At 47.8% G+C, this 24,168-nt stretch overlaps 1 protein-coding gene across 1 annotated transcript in view; it reads right to left on the minus strand.

Annotated features, from left to right (window-relative positions):
- Positions 1-23,348, minus strand: part of LOC141171750 (uncharacterized) — a 47,225-nt gene extending 23,877 nt beyond the window's left edge. Inside the window, exons 1-3 of the mRNA XM_073655391.1 lie at positions 23,167-23,348; positions 22,808-23,027; positions 22,403-22,494 (exon numbers count right to left, since the gene is read on the minus strand). Of these exons, the coding sequence (XP_073511492.1) occupies positions 22,403-22,494; positions 22,808-23,027; positions 23,167-23,348 (494 nt within the window). The remainder of the gene's footprint in view (positions 1-22,402; positions 22,495-22,807; positions 23,028-23,166) is intronic.
- Positions 23,349-24,168: the final 820 nt, after the last annotated feature.

Below are 24,168 nucleotides of genomic sequence, written 5' to 3' on the forward strand. Positions count from 1 at the left end.
CAGTTCTCAACACCAGAGTTTTGAAACAGCATCCAAGGTGCCCCCTTTCATTCCAATAACTTCAAATCAAATTTGTATTATGACAAATAATACTTTTTTTATCTTATTTAAATATACATTTTAGTCCATATCTACATATTTCCTTTCTAGTTATCTATCTAGAATCTGTCTATCATCTATCTATCTAGCATCTATTTATTTATCGATCGTTATATATCTCATATCTGTCTATAATCTGAAATCCTGTACAATGTGTATGTCTTAGGCGGTAATATTACTTACCTAATCACGAGAAGTGACTGATATTCTGTAGCTCATCAAGACAGACTTTTATCAGAATGAGCAGTAGACTCCGTAACATCCAGATACTGTGAATAGTGAGTATTCCAAGCCACTCCTATCTTTTTCAATACACCACAGTGGTCTTGGCTTTTTAATTGATGGGAAGTGAATAGCCAATTTCTGGCATTGTTTTTTCTTCTTTATTCTGTCCAATGGATTCTGGATTCTTCATAAGAATATGTCTACTTTGAGACTGGGCAGTAATTTTTTCTGTAAAGGAGGATTGCAGTGTACAGTATAAGGGCTGGTGTTATGGTAGTATCTGTCCCCACTGCTGATGTCCAATCCTTTTTTTAACAATTGAAGTATAGAGAGGGAATATATTCTGCAAATACACTGTATAAACCAGTCATAACAGTAAGGACTCAAACAAACTAAAATAATGTTACTACTATTAGTATTTAAGTGAAATAGAAAAAAAGCAAAAGTCTGAATGCTCCCTGCTCCAGGGCAAATTCATTATAACTTTGTCCTCATTAGCCTGGTGACCTACAGCTTTACTTGGATCAAAAAAAGCCTTTGCAGATAATACAACTCTTGATGTTTAATATCAGATTCTTTATTAAAATGGCATACAAAAAGTGTTATTTATTAGTCCGCTGTACATCATGCTACTCACTTCGGAGCGATCTGAAGTATCACAGGAAAAGCCTTAGTTACTTACCGTTAACGGGATTTTTCGGAGCCCATGACAGCACCACGTGAGAGAGAGGATCCGCCCATCAAGGACAGGAAACCTACAGGTTAAAAAGGGCGGCCCTCTCTTCCCGCCTCAGTTTAGTTAACAGAGCATGAGAGTACCGCCAAGGTTAGTTATAACAAAACATAATCACATTAAGTACATTACTTTTCATCAATTTCCCGCAAGGGTGCACAAAAAGAAATCACCTCTACGGGAGTACACAACACCAGTGAAGGGAGGGAATATACGGGTGCTGTCATGGGCTCCGAAAAATCCCGTTACCGGTAAGTAACTAAGGCTTTATTCGGTCTCCCATGACAGCACCACGTGAGAGAATTACAGAGACGAAGGAAATTAGGGAGGGACCACAGCTTGAAGCACCCTTCTCCCGAAAGTGAGATCTGCAGAGCCACCCAGATCCAATCTATAGTGCCTATAGAAAGTAGAGGGAGAAGACCAAGTGGCAGCCTTACAAATTTCCTCAATGGAAAGCCCTGTCTTCTCCGCCCAGGAGGTTGATACCGCTCTGGTAGAATACGCCCTCAATCCCTCCGGTATCTCTTTATCCCCTGAGGAGTATGCGAGGGAAATGGCCTCCTTGATCCATCTAGAGATTATAGCCCTTGAGGCCTTACAACCCTTTCTAGCCCCCTGATAGCAAATAAATAGGGACTTATCCTTTCTAAATCCACATGATACTTCTAAGTACTTTAGTACGCACCTCCTAACGTCTAAAGTGTGAAGCCTCTCCTCTTTTTGATTTTTGGGCGGGAAGCAAAAAGTCGGGAGAACTATCTCCTGGGTTCTATGGAATCGAGTGGCCACTTTAGGAAGAAAGGCCGGATCCGGTTTTAATATAATCCTATTGTCCAGAATTTGCGTAAATGGAGGGCATATTGAAAGGGCCTGTAGGTCACTGACTCTCCTGGCTGAAGTTAGGGCTACTAACAGGACCGTCTTTAGGAAAATAATTTTGGTGGAGACTAAATCTAGTGGCTCAAAAGGAGGACTGGTCAAGGCATCTAATACAAAATTCAAATCCCAGGGAGACATCTTTACTTTGGTAATGGGTCTACACCTAAAGGAAGCTTTTATAAAACGGGCTATCCAATAGTTATCTGCAATATTGGAAGAAAATAAAGCCCCCAACGCCGACACCTGTACTTTCAAGGTACTGGTAGAGAGACCCAATTCTAAGCCCCGCTGCAGAAATTCCAGATTTTTCCCAATAGGGGGCCCCTCCTCCACCTTAACTTCTGCAAAGGACAGAAACTTCCTCCAGGTCCTGGCATAAATACGGGTGGTAACAGGTTTTCTGCTAACCAGGAGAGTATTCACTACATTTGCGGGGAATCCTTTGTTGGTCAATAACACCCTCTCAAATTCCACGCCGTCAAATGTAGACTCGGGGTTGGAGGATGGGAAAGTGGCCCCTGAGTGAGGAGGTCCGGAATCTCCGGAAGAACCCAGGGATCTGATATGGACATCTTCCGGAGACAAGGGAACCACGGTCTTTTGGGCCAAAAGGGGCATATGAGTATCACTCTGGCCCGGTCTGCCCTGATCTTTCTTATCACCGCTGGGAGCAGGATCATGGGAGGGAAGGCATATGCCAGAGGAAATCTCCAGGGAACCATGAAGGTGTCCACTGCCAGGGGTTCTTCTCTGGGGTCTAAGGAACAAAAAATTTCCACTTTCCGATTGGCTCTTGTTGCGAATAAGTCCACAGTCGGAAGGCCCCACATTTCTACGATTCTGGAGAATATTCGCGTATTTAGGGACCACTTTCCCTCTTTTACGGAAGTACGGCTGAGGAAATCCACTGTGATGTTTTCCTTCCCTTTTAGATGAGTAGCCGAAAGAGAGGGACAATGATCTTCGGCTTTCAGCAGAAGTGGGTTCGCTACCCTCATCAAGTTTCTTGAGCGGGTTCCCCCTTGGTGGTTTATGTAAGCTACCGTGACTTGATTGTCCGAGAGTATACGGACATGCCGGCCCTGTAAATATATAAGGAATTCGTTGAACGCATGCTGCACCGCCAGAAGCTCCTTAACATTTGATGACAACTGTCGCTCACTGCTTGACCAGGTTCCCTGCACTAATCTCCCTTCAAAGTCAGCTCCCCAACCTGTAGCACTTGCATCAGTGGACAAGACTGCAGTTGGACTACATTCCCAGGGAACCCCTTTAGCAAGATTGTCTTGTCGCAACCACCAACGAAGGGACCTTATGGCACGAGGACCTAGCGTAAACTCACGGTCTAGATGCCCCTCTAAAGCTGCGTTATTGTACAACACATCCCACTGAAAAGCTCTTGAATGTAATTGTGACCAACGAACCGCAGGAAAAGTGGAGGTGAAGGTTCCCAATAGTGACATGGCCTTACGGAGTGACATAGAAGGTTTACGTATACATTGTGCTACCAACCCCCGGATTCTATCAATTTTTTCTTCTGAAAGACAACATAGCTGTTTCCTGGAATCTAATATGACCCCCAGATATTGTTGTACCTTGAGTGGAGATAGTCTAGACGTTTCTAAATTTAGAAACCACCCCAAGCTCTTTAAGACCGACATGGTCTCCCGCAGGTGGGTCTCGCACTGAACCAACGAGTTCCCCACTATCAGGAGATCATCCAGGTAAGGGATAATTAGAATGTCCCTTTCTCTTACATGTGCCATAACTTCCGCCATTACTTTAGTAAAAACTCGCGGGGCTATAGCTAAACCGAAGGGGAGAGCAGTGTATTGAAAGTGTTTAACCACCCCGTCAATTTCAATGGCCAGCCTCAAGTATTTCTGATAGTGACTATGAATTGGGATATGGTAATACGCATCTTTGAGATCGAGCACTACCATATAGCAGTGGGGAAAAAGTAACTTTATTACGGATTTTAAAGACTCCATTTTAAAGGTGTGTATTTTAAGGAAATTATTCAGGGATTTCAGATTCATGATTGTCCTGAAACTTCCATCCGGTTTCGGAACCAAGAAGAGCGGGGAGTAGAAACCAAGACCCTTTTCAGCCTCCGGAACCTCAATCAGGACGTGCTTTCTTATTAGGGTTTGTACTTCCGAAACGAGGGCAGCCTGGCGTTCTGGGGAAGAACTGGAGGGAACAACCATGAATATTTTGTGAGGCAATGCTTTAAATTGAAATTTAAGACCATACTTAATCAGGCTTAAAATCCAATTACTATGAGAAATCTGTTCCCAAGCTGGGACAAAAAATGACAATCTCCCTCCCACCTGGGCTGATTGTGTATCCCCTGGCTTCTGCTCAATTTTTGGAGACGGACCAAAGAGTAGACCTCTACCTTTTCGACCCCTTTCGTCAGACTTGTCTTGCTCCCTGAAATATCTCTTCCGGAAAAATTTCCTCTTCCGGAACGATCTCTTAAAGGAGGGTAGAGGTACTGATGGAAACCCCCTCTTAGGGTCCCCAGCTTTCTCCAATAAGTCATCCATGGTCTGACCAAAGAGGTATTCTCCTTCGCACGGGATTGTGCACAGTCTGGATTTAGTCTGTAAATCCCCTGGCCAGCATTTAATCCACAAGACTCACCGAGCCGCAATTGACAGTGCTGCTGATTTTGCTGCCAACCTTACTGAGTCCACAGATGCATCCGCAAGAAAAGCTGCCGCCCCCTGAACCAGTGGAAGGGAAGAAATAATGTTTTTCCTAGAAGTCCCATCCTTCAACTGACTGTCTAGCTGTTCAAGCCACACCATCAGGGCTCTGGACGTGCAGGTAGCTGCTACTGTTGGTCTCAGTGCTCCCGCAGCTGTCTCCCATGCCCCTTTCAAGAAAGTATCAGCCCGTCTGTCTAGGGGGTCTCTCAATGCACCCATATCATCGAACGGGAGGGAAGTTATTTTCGCTGCTTTGGTAACAGCAACATCCAGCTTGGGTGCTTTTAACCAGGAGGAACACATAGCATCCTCAAATGGATATTTCCTTTTAAAGGATGGAGGAACACTACCCTTCTTGACAGGTTTCCTCCACCCCTTATCAATGAGGTCTTTCACCTTTGAATTTACCGGAAAGACCCTTCTTTTCTTTAGCCCCAGACCACCAAACATAACATCCTCAGCTGATTTCTCTGCCCTCGTGTCCACTATCCCCATTGTAGATCGGACGGCTTTTACTAGGGCATCGACCTCCTTCAGGGGAAAGCACTGTCTATCTGGCTCACTGTCAGAGGAAGAGAAGACGGAGGAGGAGGCGACCGACAGTTCAGAGTCTGAACCCGGCTGGGTTTCTTGAGGAATATGCCCAGACTCTGAACCCTGCAATGCTTTGCCTATTTCTTCCCTTATTAAAGTTCTTAGGCCTAGGGAAAAATCTGGGGTTTCCTCCGACATCATTTTGCTAATACAAAGCTGGCATAACCTCTTGCTATATGAATCAGGGAGTGGACAGCTGCATAAGGCACATTCTCTGTGCTTGGATTTCGAGGAACATTTCTTGCTCTAAAAGAAAGTTATAGATAGAAAGAAGGAGGAAATATTAGTAGAACTTTCACGAAGATTCCACTCAACCCACAGAGCCTTCGGTACCGTAGAAGCAGAGGAATTCAACATGCATGGCGAGGAATCACGCCGCACCGGACCGTCCTTCCTGCTCTTAGTGACAGCTTTTCTAGCTGAACGACCAGACCCTAGCCGGGAATGGCGCTGCGCCACTAGTTGTGAGGGCTCCCCAGAGGGCTGCTCCTGCAGCAGATGTTGTTGCCTAGGTGACAGCTCTTGTGAAACTTCCATAACTTACAGTGTAAGAATGGAATGGGAAGCACCTCTGTATGTTACAAGACCCTTTATATACTGGCCATACTGGTACCATGTGTGGGTGTGTGCTCTTTTTTTTTTTTTACCCAGGAGGGCGTTACCTGCTCCTTGGTCTTCCTCCCCAGGTGGCCAGGTGGGTTCCAGGTGGGCTCCTCGCCGCCAGGACCTTAATCCCCCGGCATTCAGCTGCTCGTGCGCAAAATTCAAACGAGCTCCGCCCCTTCCGGTGACGTCACAGGGACTTCCTGCCCGGCGCACCGGAAGTCACGTCAGTAGGTCGCGCTTGTCACGTGCCCCGCTGGCGCGACCTGGATCTCCTGCAAATTGTAGCGGGGGGAGGAAGCCCGCTAGCGGCCCCACACCTGGTGGACATCTACCTCCGCGTGAGGCGATGTCGCGCCCGCCGCAACGCTCACGGAGGCGCCCCACTGAGCCCTACCGTGACGTCTCCAGAGGACCGGGACGGACCGGCTCCAACCACCTGCTGTGGCCCTCTCTGGGACAGGAGACCATCTTCTGCAGGTAAGCCTGCGAGGTCTCCCATCATGGACAGGAAACCTAAACTGAGGCGGGAAGAGAGGGCCGCCCTTTTTAACCTGTAGGTTTCCTGTCCTTGATGGGCGGATCCTCTCTCTCACGTGGTGCTGTCATGGGAGACCGAATAAAGTTTTGATTTAAAGTCCGGCTGGTTTATTTAAGTCCTCATAAACCCCATAACAGGAAAACTCAAATACAGCCTGTCCGGCTCAAAGTGAAACATAAAGTAAACAGTTCATTCAATATTGCGGGTTCGCCCACTTGACATAGAGTCCAGCTTCTTAAGCCTTTTGCAAAATCACACAATCCTTTAGGTCTACCACCTCCATACACAGAACCATGTGTCAGATAAACAGGTAACATTTTCACATGTGAACCACACCATAGGGGTGGAGATATTGTGAGCAGCATACCTGCCCTAACTCTTAAGCTGCTCACAATTAGAGCAGGACCTAACATAGCTGATTAACCCCTCTTAGTACTATGTGTACTAGAGCATTACTCTGAGTTTATATTACTGAGGACATGCACCTCTGTGATACATATCTCCCATCTACTATGTGTCTGGAAGCCACCTTACATAACCCCCCTCTGCCTAAAGCCATGGGGATTGGCTTCTTCTCCCACTAGACATGGGATTCTTGAAAGAGCATCAACATTACCAGGTAACTTCCCGGCTCTATGTTTCACATAGAAGTGGAGATCCTGCAGGGTTAGAAACCAGCGGATAACACAAGTATTTTTCCCTTTTTTTCTCTCTCATCCACCTGAGTGGGGCATGGTCTGACACTAATTTAAATTTTCGCCCTAATGATAATATCGTAATGTGTCCACTGCCCACTTTTTCTACAATGGAATAATTTTTCTCACGTGCCGACAGTTTCCTACTCAGGTAGAGAACAAACAACTGTTCCTAATCCTACTTCTGAGGCGTCCGTTTGGAATACAAATTCCTTCTTAAAGCTGTTTACAGAGACCTACTTTCAGTTCTTGAAAGGCCGTTTCCGCCTCCACAGTCCATTTTGCCATAGCTGATTTTGTCCCCTTAAGGAGGTCAGTCAGGAATGCGGCCATCATGGCAAAGTTTGGAAAGAACCTCCTGTAGAACTCCACGATTCCCAGAAAGGCTCCGCCTTGCTTCTTTGAGAGTGGTCTCAGTCAGTTTTAGATTGCGTCCTTTTTACTGATCTGGGGTTTGATCTCGCCTCTACATACTACATATACCTGCTATTTGGCCTCTTCTTTCCCCATGGGACATTTTTTCGCATTTATAGAAAACCCCACCTTCCTGAAAGCATCAAACACTGCCTGGACCTTTTGCAGGTGACGTCTCCAATCTGGGCCGAAGATTACCCCTGTGCTCTGCTGTGTTATCGGAAGGACTAAAAATTCCAGTGTGTCTAAGCAAGGCTGCTGAGCGGAGTGGGGGTCTGCATTCTAAGTGCGGGTTGCAGGTAAGAGCATAATTAAACACAATATCATAGTTGTGATAACAGCGTAATTGTTATTGTTTGGGAAAATTGTCTGTTTTTGTCTGGGGTAAAGCCTGTTTAAAAAAAAAAAAAAAAAAAGAAAGAAAAGAAGCCTGTGATTGGTCCATGTGACCAAGTGTGCTTGATATTAGCCTTTCTAGAACCTTATATTAGCCACATCTGTGCTGTGTGATCTGGAGGACTACAAATTCCAGTGTGTCTCAGCGAGGCTGCTGAGCGGAGCGGGGGTCTGTATTCTAAGTGCTGGTTGCAGGTAAGTGCATAGTTAAACACAATATCATAGTTGTGATAACAGTGTAATCTTAGCTTCCAACCGTCCCGAATTCGGTGGGAATGTCCAGATTTGAGGGCTCAGTCCCGCATCCTCTCCAATGTTTTCATCGCTCCCGTAGCTCCTCCTCCTCGGGGGGCGGGGCCACCTCTCCAATGTTTTCATCGCTCCTGTAGCTCCTGCTCCTCCTCCTCCTCCTCCTGGGGGGGGGGGGGGGGGCGGGGCCGTTTCTCTCTGCTGAGCGCATAAATGAAATTGCATATTCACTGCTTCTCCCTCATGTGATCGGGTCTCCCCAGGACTCAAACTCACATGTCCTCACATCTCACTGTTCACAGGCTGTTGCTCTACCATTGAGCTACAGCCCACAACACTGAAGATAGGAGAATTTGGTTAACTTGACCTCGATTGCAGGCAATGAACAAAAGCGCAGAGTATACATATCCGTAGAAATACATTGTGTATATAACAATGCATTTTTTATGGTTCCTGTAAACTGAGGTGAAGAAAAATATTTTTTTGTTCCTATAAAAGTATTAAAAATAATAAGCAATTACAAAACAAAAATGTTCTGTGAGTCTCCCGGTCTCAAACCCGCAATCTTTAAATTACAGATAATATGCTTTATGCTGCTGAGCTACCAGCTCTAGTGAAGTCATTGGCAGAATTTTATGTACTTGATCTGTACTGTAGCATCTGACTACAAGCAGATAATACTGATAGCAGTGAATTTCTATCTACAATGTACGCATTTGTACTCTAGAGGGAGAATAAGAGATTTTTTTCATCCTATAAAAGTTATAAAAAATAATAATGAAAACACTTGTTAATAAAAACAACAGTCATTTTTAATGCGTTTTTTAAGAAATAAACATCACTAATCAGCACATAACACGGACATATTTAGTGTCCCTGTAATCTTACCTGCGCAACACCATGATCAGATTATTTACGGGGGATCGGTAAATTACATAAAAAAATGGTGTAATTTATATTCTTTCTCTATTAAACTATTAAAAATTGTAATAAAACTGTAATGCTCAGGCTGTGTTCACACGTAGCGTAAATGCTGCGTTCTTTCTGCTGCTTTTTTTCTGCAGGTGTCCGCACCACATGGAGCAATAACAATCTTCGCTGATTATGTCATGTATGCTGCGTTTCTTTTATGCTTTTCCCCACTTATTTGATGTGATTTTGGTGCAGATATGAAACCGCTTTTTTTTACGCTTTTTTAATAGTACAGAAAAGCTTTGATTCTGTGCTTAAAAATGCAGCGGCGTTTGTTTTTTTCATACATTTTTTTGAGAAAAGCCTATAGAGAAATAATGCACGAAAACTGCAGCATTCAGCAGTGTCTTCAGACCACAGGAGGCGGAGATTTCATGGAACCACGTCCACTTTTCTTAAAAATTTAGTCTGTGTTCACATATAGGGTAAATGCTGCATATTTTCTGTTTTTGCGCAAAAATTCTGTCATGTTTAACTGTCCAAGCAAAGTGGATGTGATTTCATGAGAACAGCGCCCACTATTAGAATTCAACAAACAGTATTTTACATTATTTAGAAGTTAGTATTTATCCATAGGCCTGTCTCTTCACCTGCTTTTACAGGTTTTCTTTCCTTGTCTTTCCCGTTCCTTTTCTTCCCCTTCTACCTCTTAAATGTTTTATATATAAGGTATATTATATGTGTATCGTAACACCGTTCCCTTGCCTATCCTGTACATACCAATCTTTTTAAATTTACTTCTATCCCTTTAATTTTTTCTTTTTCCTTTATTCTCATTTTCCTTAATAAACCATATTTTCCTTTCCCCTTCTCATCCTTAACCCTTTTCACCCTTTATTTTACCTATATCTTTCATCCCTCTAAATTTAACTTTTTTGCTTTTATTTTGCTCTTGTTTGCTTCTATATTACTGTGTATTTATAATATGTCTTCCCTTTTTTCTTTAGGCCATTTATGTAAAAAATCCTTAATAAAAACTGCTTTAACAAAAAAGGCGCTCAATGTGCGCCCAAGGACGCTGCTGATCAGTGCGGTTTGGGTGCTTTTGTATTTCTTATCTTCTATGCGGAACCTAAAAAAAATGCATGTAAAAGCCTGCAGATACTTTATTAAGTGCAGAATCAAAGCTTTTCTATACTATAAAAAGAACATTGGAAACGCGGCTTCACATCTGCACCAAAAACGCATCAAATAAGGGGGAGAAGGTTGTTATTGTGTAGTTTGGTGCGGATCCTGCAGAATACAAAACGCAGTATTTCTGCACAGTGTGAACACAGCCTTACAAACACAAAAAAGCCAGATGTCGTATAGTGAAGCTACATAATGATGAGAAAGTTCTGGAGGCTCCAACTGTGAGTGAAGGAACAAGAAATAATCTACAGGTCCCAACAAGAGATGAGCTGGACGCACAGATGATGACACTCCAGCCCTGGGTGATCAAAAGCCACCGGGGACACTGGAAGGTAAGAGATTCGCGGCCTCCCGTCCAGCTGCCCGGTACCACTGACCTGGATGCTGGACCAGAGTCCTGGGAATCCATCAGCTCATCTCTAGTCCTAGATACAGCGGACAGTCCCAGATTTGGGTCTACACCCTGCAGTGTAGGGTGTCTGATGAATTTTCCTCACTGTAACTGCCCCTCTGACAACTCCTCCTGCCAGGGGAGAAAGAAATAGTAAATTGACATTGATTGGGGTGTGGCAACGCGTACCTCTTTATCTTCTTCAACAGTTGGAATGTATGGTGTATTTGTTATTGTTTGGGAAAATTGTCTGTTTTTGTCTGGGTTAAAGCCTGTTTAAGTAAAAAAAAAGAAGCCTGTGATTGGTCCATGAGACCAAGTGTGTTTGATATAAGTGTTTCTAGAAGCTTCTGTTAGCCACATCTGTACTGTGTGATCTGCAGGAATACAAATTCCAGTGTGTCTCAGCGAGGCTGCTGAGTGGAGGGGGAGTCTGCATTCTAAGTGCGGGTTGCAGGTAATTGAATAGTTAAACACAATATCGTAGCTGTACACAAGAGCATAGTTTGGCGTTTTCCTCACTAGCCTGCCATTGTTTATTTATTTATTTCTGCCTTTATCTGTACGGTTTATTCCAATTTAAAATGTGCTCCAGGACAATGCTACCAGGTGTGCGTCTTGTGAGATGCATGCATGCCTTGAACAGCCATTTGAGGGTGAATATGTCTGCACTCGATGTCAGCGAGTTACATGTTTGGAAGCCCAGATACTAGATCTAAATGTGCCGCTAGCAACACTCAGGAGCATTGCAAACCTGGAGAGGAGTTTAGAGCTCACTGATCATGCGCTGGCTGGGGCCAGTGATAGGGAGGAGGGTGGAGGTGGGGAAGATCAGGACCCAGAAGTAGGTAGCTGGGTAACAGTTAGAAGTAGGAGTAGGGGGACAAGTGCCAGGGAGCCCAGTCCTGATCTGGCACAACCTAGTAAATATGCCTGTTTGGCTGATATTAGGAATGCTAGCCCAGTGCTGGTATCACTGTAGCAGGACGTTACTCCTAGCAGCCAGGAAAACGACTGCTGTAGGAAGGAGAGAAATGGGAGTGCAGCAAAGGCCAGACAGATGTTGGTGGTAGGGGACTCTATAATTAGGCGGAAAGACAGGGTCATCGGCCGTTGAGACCCTGAATGCCGAACGGTGTGTTGTCTGCAGGGTGCTCGGGTTCGACATATTGTGGATCGGATACAGAGATTGATGGGTGGGGCTGTGGAAGACCCAGCGGTCATGGTACACATCGGTACCAATGATAAAGTTAATGGGAGGTGGAAGTCCTTAAAAATGATTACAGGGAACTAGGAGAGAAGCTGAAGGCCAGGACCTTCAAGGTGGTGTTTTCAGAAATACTGCCGGTGCTACGAGCATCACTAGCAAGACACCGGAGCTTAGGGAGATAAATAAGTGGCTCAGAAATTCATGCAGGAAGGAAGGGTTTGGGTTCATGGAGAACTGGGCTGACTTCTCTGTCGGCTACAGGCTCTATGGTAGGAACGGGCTGCATCTCACTGGGGAGGGTGCATCTATGCTGGGGGAAAAAATAGTCAGATGGATAGAGGGGCTATTAAACTAGGATCTGGGGGGGAAGGACAGTAGTTGTGCAAAATAAAAAGATAGTGTAGACAGAGAGAGTGAGACAGTAGGGGTTAATGAGGATCTTGGGGGGCTGGGATATGCAAGGAAAGCAGGGAGGTGAGTGGGAGTAATAAATCTGCTAATAGTATCTGCTGGCAAATGCAAGACGTCTCGCAAACACAATGAATGAACTGGAGACGATTATGTCGGTCACAGAATATGATGTAGTGGGTATTACAGAAACCTGGCTGAATGAAAGCCATGACAAACATAAATGCGGCATGTTTAAGGAAATACTATTAGAATCCTTTAGAAAATTGATACCCTCTGGTAATAAAATGTCCAGGAATAAAAAGAAACCATTACGGATAAATAAAACAGGACAAAGTTTAACCCCTTCATGACTAAGCCATTTTCAGTTTTTGCGGTTTCATTTTTTGCTTCTCTTCTTCCCAGAGCCATAACTTTTTTGTTTTTCAGTCACTATGGCCATGTAAGGGCTTATTTTTTGTGGGATAAGTTGTACTTTTGAACGACAGCATTAGTTTTACCATATCATCTACTGGAAAACGGGAAAAAAACTCCAAGTGCAATGAAATTGCAAAAAAAAGTTGTTTTTTTTACCATGTTCACGAAATGCTAAAACTGACCTTCCATTGTGATTTTCCAGGTCATTACGAGTTTGTAGATACCAACCATGTATAGGTTCTTTTTTATTTAAATGGTGAAAAAAAATCCAGATTTTGTTAAGGAAAAAAAAGAAATGGCGCCACTTTCCGAGACCCGTAGTGTCTCCATTTTTCGGGATCTGGGTCTGGGTGAGGGCTTATTTTTTGCGCGCCGAGCTGACAATTTCATTGATACCACTTTGGGCAGATAAATGGGATTATTCTTGGGACTACAGAACAAGATAAGAACTTGTGGACTCTGGTTACAAGTAAACTGAGCAGCGGTACTCAATGTCAAGCAGCGGCCGCAAAAGCAAACAAGATTTTAGGAGGTATAAAAAGAGAGAGAAAATCCTGCGATCCCAACATATTGTTACACCTTTAAAAATCACTGGTGAGGCCACATCTAGAATATGGGATCCAGTTTTCGGCTCCATATTTCAAAAATAATATTCAGAAGTTAGAATCAGTTCAAAGGCTGGCAACTAGATTGTTATAAGGGATGGAAGGCCTCTCATATGATGAGAGATTGAAAAAGTTGGGTTTGTTTAGTTTAGAAAAAATACGCCTCCATTGAGATCTCATTTACATGTATAAATACAGTACAGACCAAAAGTTTGGACACACCTTCTCATTTAAAGATTTTTCTGTATTTTCATGACTTTGAAAATTGTACATTCACACTGAAGGCATCAAAACTATGAATTAACACATGTGGAATTATATACTTAACAAAAAGTAGCCACCTTTTGCTTTGATGACTGCTTTGCACACTCTTGGCATTCTCTTGATGAGCTTCAAGAGGTAGTCATCAGAAATGGTCTTCCAACAATCTTGAAGGAGTTCCCAGAGATGCTTAGCACTTGTTGGCCCTTTTGCCTTCACTCTGCAGTCCAGCTCACCCCAAACCATCTCGATTGGGTTCAGGTCTGGTGACTGTGGAGGTCAGGTCATCTGGCGTAGCACCCCATCACTCTCCTTCTTGGTAAAATAGCCCTTACACAGCCTGGAGGTGTGTTTGGGGTCATTGTCCTGTTGAAAAATAAATGATGGTCCAACGAAACGCAAACCGGATGGAATAGCATACCGCTGCAAGATGCTGTGGTAGCCATGCTGGTTCAGTATGCATTCAATTTTGAATAAATCCCCAACAGTGTCACCAGCAAAGCACCCCCACACCATCACACCTCCTCCTCCATGCTTCACGGTGGGAACCAGGCATGTAGAGTCCATCCGTTCACCTTTTCTGTGTCGCACAAAGACACGGTGGTTGGAACCAAAGATCTCAAATTTGTACTCATCAGACCAAAGCACAGATTTCCACTGATCTAATGTCCATTCCTTGTGTTCCTTAGCCCAAACAAGTCTCTTCTGCTTGTTGCCTGTCCTTAGCAGTGGTTTCCTAGCAGCTATTTTACCATGATGGCCTGCTGCACAAAGTCTCCTCCTAACAGTTGTCGTAGAGATGTGTCAGCTGCTAGAACTCTGTGTAACGGGTCTGGGAGGCGGAACCTCTGAGCTACTATACAAGGGGGCGGTCCTTGTAAGGGAGCGGGTGGCGACCAGGGAAGACGGGCAGGAAGTCACAGCAAGTGACCGGGGCAGTCTCTGAATGAACGGGCAGATGGTCACGGCAAGTGACCGGGGCAGTCTCTGAATGAACGGGCAGATGGTCACGGCAAGTGACCGGGGCAGTCTCTGGATGAACGGGCAGATGGTCACGGCAAGTGACCGGGGCAGTCTCTGGATGAACGGGCAGATTGTCACGGCAAGTGACCGGGGCAGTCTCTGGGTAAAGGGTTGGTACGACCTGTGGCGGCTGATGATAGACGTGAGCTCCCAGGTGAGCAGGCGAGAGACTCTGGATGAACGGGTGGTCACAGCATGTGACGGCGGAGCCTCCAGGAAGACCAACAGACAGGCGGCAGATGAGCGCTCCCAGGTGAGCGGGCAGAAGTCTCTGGACAGGCGGGTGGTCACAGCACGTGACGGCAGAGCCTCCAGGTAGGCTAGCAGACAGGCAGCAGATGAGCGCTCCCAGGTGAGCGGGCAGGAGTCACTGGACAGGCAGGTGGTCACAGCACGTGACGGCGGAGCCTCCAGGTAGGCTAGCAGGCAGGTAGCAGATGTGTGCTCCCAGGTGAGCAGGCAAGCTGGTCCATAGACAGACTGACAGGAGTTAGAAGGCAGACCGTCGGACCTCAGGCAAGCAGGCAGGTGGCTGAAGTGTGCTCCCAGGTGAGCGGACAGGCTGGTCCTTAGACAGACTGACAGGAGTAGTAAGGCAGACCGTCGGACCTCAGACTAGCAGGCAGGTAGCAGATAATCAGGCAGGAATAAGACAGCAAGCTGGCAGGAATCTGGCAGGTATCTGGCAGGTAACTGGCAACGGGACCTGAGGGCTGAAGCAGAGTAGTGAACAGTGCAACAACATTGCTCGGGCACCTCCATTTTGGAGGAGGTGCCTTATATATGGTGAAGTCCTCCGGCCATTGGCCGGGGACTCCTTAGGACGGCGCACGCGGCCCCTTTAAGAGGGAGGGAGAGCGCGCGCGCGCGCCCTAAGCACAGTGGCCGGGAAGGAGCGCGCGCTGCCAGCAGAGCGGGAGGAGGACGCCGGGCACGGAGCAGAGAGGTGAGGGGAACAGCGTCCCTGCCTAGCAGAGGGCAGGGACGCCGGCGCTACAGTACCCCCCCCTTTAGGCCCCCCCTTTTTTAGGCCAGACAGAAATTTAGCTAGGATAAGAGGGGCATGGATGTTCTCCCGGGGCTCCCACGTTCTCTCCTCAGGACCAAACCCCTTCCAATCTACTAGAAAAAAGGTCTTTCCTCTTACCCTTTTGGTGGCAAGAATGTTCTCTACCTCAAACTCGTCCTCAGCAGAAACCGGAGCAGGAGGCGTACCAGTAGACTTGGAAAAAGAGTTAAGTACCACAGGTTTGAGGAGAGATACATGGAAGGAGTTAGGGATCCGTAAGTTGGCCGGGAGTTTCAATTTATAGGCCACCGGGTTGATCTGACTGATGACCTCCAGAGGACCGATGAACCGAGGCCCTAACTTGTAAGAAGGTATCTTGAGTCGGACATATTTAGATGAGAGCCAGACTTTATCTCCAGGACGGAATTGTGGAGGATCCAGGCGTTTTTTGTCAGCGTGTCTTTTCATCCGTTCGGACGACTGAAGGAGTGCGGATCGGGTACTCTCCCAAATGAAGGAAAATTTGCTAACGAGAGATTCCGCAGCCGGGTTGTCCACAGAGGTGGAGACAGGAAAAGGAATCCGAGGATGCTGACCGAAGACTACAAAAAACGGGGATTTGGAGGAGGATTCGCTCTCGTGATTGTTATAAGAGAACTCGGCCCATGGTAGGAGATCCACCCAGTCTGAATGATGGGCATTAACGAAGTGCCGGAGGTAACTGGTCAGGTTCTGATTGATCCGCTCCACTTGACCATTGGACTGTGGGTGGTAAGCGGAAGAGAAGTCCAGGGTGACGTCTAGCAGTTTACAAGTGGCTCTCCAGAAACGTGAGGTGAACTGTACCCCACGATCCGACACGATGTGGAGGGGCAGGCCATGAAGACGGAAGATGTGGCGGATAAAGTCTTTAGCCAGCTCGGGTGCAGACGGGAGGGCTGGCAGGGGAATAAAGTGAGCCATCTTGGAAAAGTGATCAGCGACCACCCAAATGACCGTACAACCGGCGGAGACGGGGAGCTCAGTTATGAAGTCCATAGCAATATGCTGCCAGGGGGCAGCAGGCACAGGAAGCGGAAGGAGGCGACCGGCTGGCAGGTGTCTCGGGACTTTGTTGCGGGCGCAGGACACACAGGCAGAAACAAAGTCTATTACGTCCTTGTGCAGGGTAGGCCACCAGTAGTGCCGGGCAATAAACTGGAGGGTCTTTTTCTGACCGGCGTGGCCAGCTAGTTTAGACGAATGGCCCCAGTGTAGGATCTTCTTCCGATCAGGTACTGAAACAAACGTCTTACCGGGAGGGAGACGATTTAGACTCACGGGAGCCACCTGCATTACTCTGGCGGGATCGATGATATGTTTAGGTTCTTCCTCGAGATCGGACACCAGAAAGGATCGGGACAAGGCGTCTGCTTTGACGTTTTTGTCAGCCGGGCGAAAATGAAGAACAAAATCAAAGCGAGCAAAAAACAAGGATCACCGGGCTTGGCGCGGGTTAAGTCTCTGGGCATGCTGGAGGTAAGCCAAGTTCTTGTGGTCAGTGTAAATTATTACCGGATGAAGAGCCCCCTCGAGTAGGTAACGCCACTCCTCCAACGCCAGCTTGATGGCCAATAACTCTCGGTCTCCTATGGAATAGTTGCGCTCAGAAGAGGAGAAGAGTTTGGAGAAGAAGCCACAAGTTACCATTCTCCCGGAAGATGATTTTTGAGTAAGTACCGCTCCGGCTCCAGAGGAGGAGGCGTCAACTTCCAGGAAGAACTGCTTGTTGCCGTCCGGGCGATGCAGCACCGGGGCGGAAGAGAAGGCCTGTTTTAGGGAAAGAAAGGCCTCCTCTGCTTCGGGCGGCCACTCTTTGGGATTAGTACCCTTACGGGTGAGCGCGGAAATTGGGGCAGTCCGGGAAGAGAAGTGTGGTATGAAGAGGCGGTAGTAGTTAGCGAAGCCCAGGAATCGCTGAATGGCCTTCAACCCCTCCGGTCGAGGCCATTTCTCGATGGCAGACAGTTTCTCTGGATCCATTCGTAGGCCGGTCTGAGAAATAATGTAGCCCAAAAACGGAAGCGAGTTCTGCTCAAAGAGGCACTTCTCGTATTTAGCGAATAGGTGATTCTGCCTGAGCCTGAGCAGGACCTGACGAACGTCCCTCCGGTGAGTCTGGAGATCCGGAGAGAAGACCAAGATGTCATCCAGGTACACCACTACGCAGGAGTAGAGAAGGTCCCGGAAGATGTCATTGACCAACTCTTGAAAGACGGCAGGAGCGTTACAGAGACCAAAGGGCATTACCAGATATTCATAGTGGCCGTCCCGGGTGTTGAATGCCGTCTTCCATTCATCCCCCTGACGGATACGAACCAGGTTGTACGCCCCACGGAGGTCCAGTTTGGTGAAGATTCTAGCCCCCCTCAGACGATCAAATAACTCCGGAATGAGCGGAAGGGGGTACTTATTCTTCACCGTGATCTGGTTAAGGCCTCTATAGTCTATACAGGGACGGAGAGAGCCGTCCTTCTTTTTGACGAAAAAGAAGCCTGCTCCCGCCGGGGAGGTAGATTTCCGGATGAATCCCCTGGCCAGATTCTCCTCAATATATTCGGACATCGACCGGGTCTCAGCAGCGGATAATGGATAAATACGCCCACGGGGAGGAGTAGTACCAGGTAACAGGTCGATAGGGCAGTCGTATGGTCTATGAGGGGGTAGTGTCTCTGCTTCCTTTTTATTAAAGACATCAGCATAAGACCAATAAGGAATCGGAAGTCCAGGTAGATTAGCTGGGGTAGGAGAAGGACGGACGGGATGGACGGGAACCAGACAGGTCTTATGGCAGTCCTGTCCCCAGCGAAGGACTTCTCCGGTCTGCCAGTCAAGCACGGGTGCATGTCTCTGGAGCCAAGGTAGGCCTAGCAAGAGGGCGTGGGAGAGTCCAGGCAGAACATGAAAGGAGATACTCTCAGAATGCAGCATTCCCACCTGCAGAGTAATGGATTCGGTGATGAGTTGGATGGGGCGTGGTAAGAGGCCCCCATCCACGGCAGCAACAGACAGGGGTACAGCCAGAGGTTTGGTGGGGATGCGGTATTTCTCTACCAGGGACTGTGAAATAAGATTCCCGGCTGCTCCAGAGTCAAGCTGGGCTAGTTCGAAATAACGGTTCTCCCCGCAGACGATTGAGACTGACAACAGCAGAGATGGAGAGGATTTATTCTTGTCTAGGTCGACCTCTCTGAGCGAACCTAGACACAGGCGTTTCCCGACCTCTCCGGGCAGGTACGGATCCGGTGCTCCTTACTGCCACAGTAGAAGCAGCTCCCCTCGGCACGGCGTAAGTCCTGACGGGTTTTGACCATCTTGGTCTGGTCGACCTGCATAGGCTCAGTAGAGTGTACCTGGGTAGAGACGGAGGGAGTGACGGGTTTCTGAAAAGTAGGAGCTAGACGTGGTAACCTCCTCTCACGGGTGACCTCTTTGGCACGCTCCTGGAACTGTAGGTCAATCCGGGTGGCAAGAGTTATTAGGTCATCGAGAGTGGTAGGGATGTCCCGACCGGCAAGTTCATCTTTAATACGGCCGGACAGACCCTCCCAGAAGACGGATACCAGAGCGTCGTTATCCCAGGCCAACTCCGAGGCAAGGGTACGGAACCGTATGGCATATTGGCCCACGGTGAGACTTCCCTGACGGAGGCGTAGCAGTGATGATGCGGATGAGGTCTTCCGTCCGGGTTCGTCGAAGACTTTCCGGAAAGCCGTGAGAAAAGCAGGCAAGTTGGACACCAGGGGGTCTCCTCTCTCCCATAGAGGATTTAGCCAGGCCAGGGCCTCCCCGGTGAGATGGGACATGATGAATGCAATTTTGGCTCGGTCGGAGTTAAACTGGTGGGACAATAGTTCAAAGTGCAGGGTGCACTGATTTATGAAGCCCCGAGCCTGGGCGGAGTCGCCTCCGAAGCGAGGAGGTGCAGAAAGCCGGGGTCCGGGGTAGGATACCATGGTATTAGTGGGCAGCGGAGCTGCCGGATTGCGAGACATGGCACTGGCGGAGGTTGCTGGTGGAGCAGTCAGAGTGTCCAGGCGAGTATTGACATTCCGCAGGTGACCCAGGATGGACTCCTGTTGGGACCTTTGACGGGACAGTTCATGACACAGGTCCGAGAGCGAGGGAGCTTGGGTGCCACCGGGTTCCAGGGCCCGAGCAAACTGTAACGGGTCTGGGAGGCGGAACCTCTGAGCTACTATACAAGGGGGCGGTCCTTGTAAGGGAGCGGGTGGCGACCAGGGAAGACGGGCAGGAAGTCAGAGCAAGTGACCGGGGCAGTCTCTGAATGAACGGGCAGATGGTCACGGCAAGTGACCGGGGCAGTCTCTGAATGAACGGGCAGATGGTCACGGCAAGTGACCAGGGCAGTCTCTGGATGAACGGGCAGATGGTCACGGCAAGTGACCGGGGCAGTCTCTGGATGAACGGGCACATGGTCACGGCAAGTGACCGGGGCAGTCTCTGGGTAAAGGGTTGGTACGACCTGTGGCGGCTGATGATAGACGTGAGCTCCCAGGTGAGCAGGCGAGAGACTCTGGATGAACGGGTGGTCATAGCATGTGACGGCGGAGCCTCCAGGAAGACCAACAGACAGGCGGCAGATGAGCGCTCCCAGGTGAGCGGGCAGAAGTCTCTGGACAGGCGGGTGGTCACAGCACATGACGGCAGAGCCTCCAGGTAGGCTAGCAGACAGGCAGCAGATGAGCGCTCCCAGGTGAGCGGGCAGGAGTCACTGGACAGGCAGGTGGTCACAGCACGTGACGGCGGAGCCTCCAGGTAGGCTAGCAGGCAGGTAGCAGATGTGTGCTCCCAGGTGAGCAGGCAAGCTGGTCCATAGACAGACTGACAGGAGTTGGAAGGCAGACCGTCGGACCTCAGGCAAGCAGGCAGGTGGCTGAAGTGCGCTCCCAGGTGAGCGGACAGGCTGGTCCTTAGACAGACTGACAGGAGTAGTAAGGCAGACCGTCGGACCTCAGACTAGCAGGCAGGTAGCAGATAATCAGGCAGGAATAAGACAGCAAGCTGGCAGGAATCTGGCAGGTATCTGGCAGGTAACTGGCAACGGGACCTGAGGGCTGAAGCAGAGTAGTGAACAGTGCAACAACATTGCTCGGGCACCTCCATTTTGGAGGAGGTGCCTTATATATGGTGAAGTCCTCCGGCCATTGGCCGGGGACTCCTTAGGACGGCGCGCGCGGCCCCTTTAAGAGGGAGGGAGAGCGCACGCGCGCGCCCTAAGCACAGTGGCCGGGAAGGAGCGCGCGCTGCCAGCAGAGCGGGAGGAGGACGCCGGGCACGGAGCAGAGAGGTGAGGGGAACAGCGTCCCTGCCTAGCAGAGGGCAGGGACGCCGGCGCTACACTCTGTGTGGCATTGACCTGGTCTCTAGTCTGAGCTGCTGTTAACCTGCGATTTCTGAGGCTGATGACTCGGATAAACTTATCCTCAGAAGCAGAGGTGACTCTTGGTCTTCCTTTCCTGGGGCGGTCCTCATGTGAGCCAGTTTCTTTGTAGCGCTTGATGGTTTTTGCAACTGCACTTGGGGACGCATTCAAAGTTTGCCCAATTTTTCGCACTGACTGACCTTCATTTCTTAAAGTAATGATGGCCACTCGTTTTTCTTTACTGTTTTTTCCTTGCCATAATACGAATTCTAACAGTCTATTCAGTAGGACTATCAGCTGTGTATCCACCTGACTTCTGCACAACACAACTGATGGTCCCAACCCCATTTATAAGGCAAGAAATCCCACTTATTAAACCTGACAGTGCATACCTGTGAAGTGAAAACCATTTCCAGTGACTACCTCTTGAAGCTCATCAAGAGAATGCCAAGAGTGTGCAAAGCAGTCATCGAAGCAAAAGGTGGCTACTTTGAAGAACCTAGAATATAAGACATATTTTCAGTTGTTTCACGCTTTTTTGTTAAGTATATAATTCCACATGTGTTAATTCATAGTTTTGATGCCTTCAGTGTGAATGTACAATTTTCAAGGTCATGAAAATACAGAAAAATCTTTAAATGAGATGTGTCCAAACTTTTGGTCTGTACTGTATATGTGTGGTCAGTACAAAGTGCTGGTACATAACTTATTCCTTCGAAAGACCATACTAAGGACCAGGGGGTCACTCATTACAGGTGGAAGAAAGGCAATTCCGGCATCTAAACAGGAAAGGGTTCTTTACAGTTAGAGCAGTCAGACTGTGGAATGCGCTACTACAACAGGTAGTAATGTTAAACACTATAACAGCTTTTAAAAAGTGGCTGGATGATTTCCTCGATTCACATAACATTGTGAGTTATAGTTAAATTAGTGACCAAATGTACAATTGGTGGAGGAGGGTTAAACTTTATTGACCTGGGTCTTTATTCAGCCTATGTAAATTACAATATCGTTTAGGTATGCTGCGGCATAATTCTGAAGAGTCCATGGCTCTCTGGAAGGTGGCCAGTGCTTCCTGCAGTCCAAACAGCATCCGGATGTATTGGAAGCATCCGTCGGGCGTAGAAAAAGCAGCCTTCTCCTTGGCTTCTTGTGACATGGGGATTTGCCAATATCCCTTTGTTAAATTCAAGGTGGTTATGTACCTTGCTGGCCCAAGTCTCTTGATCAGTTCATCGACACACTGTATCTGATATGCGTTGAACTTAGAGACTTCATTCATTTTCCTATAATCGCTATAGTACCTCCATTCCCATCGGGTTTTGGAACCAGGACAATCGGGCTAGACTACCTGCTCTTGGATTCCTCAATGACTCTGAGATTCAGCATACACTTCACTTACTTGGAGATCAGCTCTCTCTGGTCCTCGGGAATTCGATATGGCTTCAAGTTCACCCACACTTGGGATTCCGTCAGAACCTCGTGTTCTATGACCTTTGTACACCACAGCAAATCTGAGAACAGGTCCCAGTTCTGCTGCAGCAACTCCATACAGCGTTTTTTTGGCTTTCAACAGCGTCTCTACTATTGCGACTCCTTCAACATCTACTTCTAGCTTAACCAGCAAACATGAAGTTTCAATGGGCTCCATCTGGTACGGTTTTCCTCTTCCTGGTTGATGAACCTTGTAGTTCACTTCACCAAGCCTCTCCACCACCTCACAGGAGCCTTGCCATTTGGCCATAAACTTACTCTCCACTGTGGGAATTAGTATGAGGACTCAATCCCCGGGGCTGAACTGCCTCACCCGGGCTGACCGATTGTAGACCCTAGCTTGAGCCTCGTATGCATGGAGATGTTCTTTTACAATGGGCATCACCTTTATAATCCTCTTCTGCATCTGGGCGACGTGCTCGATGAAACTCTGGTGGGGCATGACTTTGGCTTCCCAGGTTTCCTTCCCTAGATCAAGGATGTTGGTCATACAGAAATTCAAACGGAGAGAGTCTGGTAAAGGCTTGTGGAACCTCGTGGATAGAAAACAACAGATATGGTAGGAGACAGTACCAGTCTCAACTATGCTTTTCTATGACCTTCTTAAGCATAAGCTTCTATTTTTTATTGAACTTTTCCACAAGGCCATCCATCAGGGCATGGTACACTGACGTCTTCAGTTGTGTAATTTGCAGGGCCTTACACAGTTCTCTCATCACCTTATTCATAAATGGTGTTTCTTGGTCAGTCAGGATCTCCCTGGGTAAGCCAGTCCAGGAAAAAACATGGACCAACTCCTGGGCTATGCTTTTCACAGGGGAGTTTCTCAGGGGAATCGCTTCAAGGTGCCGCATAGCATAATTAAGAATGACAAATATATATTGATGCCCACGAGCAGATTTAACCAGGGGGTCAACCAAGTCCATGGCAGTTTGCACTAATGGTACTTTTATGATGGGTAATGGCAAGACTTTGAAAGCGAAAGGTGAGGGCGGTTATCTGGCAGGTGCGACAGGACCTGCAATACTTTAATATCTCCGCGCCAATAGAATCTCCGCATGATCTGTTCTTGAGTTTTGGCCACCCCCAGATGGCCACCTAAGACATGTGAATGGGCCATGTCTAACACCCTCCATCTATAAGGTCCTGGCATCCACAATTGTTCCACTATCTCCTCCCTTACCTAAGTAACCAGTTCAATAAGTCCCCACTCACCAGGTTTCCCTATTTTATGTTGTCAGCTCCCGACTCCTGCGCTATACCATTTATGATGGTTACATTATTGAGCGCCTTCTTTAGAGTTAGGTCCCTATGTTGGATAGACCCCAAATTTTTGCCGGTCAGCCCTAACTCAGGAATGTTGGCCTCAGGAGAATGTTAGCCTATGGGAAGTGACTCGCCCCCTGGGCCCCGCGTACACGTGTAGTGGGTTACCCGGAACCAGGTCTCTGGGGGATGCTGGGGTTTGTAGTCTCCGTGGCGGCGACCCGGTCCCGTGGCTCAGGGTGGTCAAACCAGTGGCAGTCTATTTGTAAGGTTTTAAGTTAATAGTCCGACTATGCCACCCGTGGATTGCGGTCAGTGCGGACCACCGCTGCAAGGCAGACCGCTGGGGCTGATGGGGTATGCAGCTGAGGTAGTGTGACTCCCCACGGGAGGAGTGCAGCCCCAGGG

The sequence above is a fragment of the Phyllobates terribilis genome, unplaced genomic scaffold (genome assembly GCF_046119375.1).
Source record: "Phyllobates terribilis strain yellow unplaced genomic scaffold, ASM4611937v1 Scaffold_12__6_contigs__length_324123572, whole genome shotgun sequence".
Lineage (NCBI taxonomy): Eukaryota > Metazoa > Chordata > Amphibia > Anura > Dendrobatidae > Phyllobates > Phyllobates terribilis.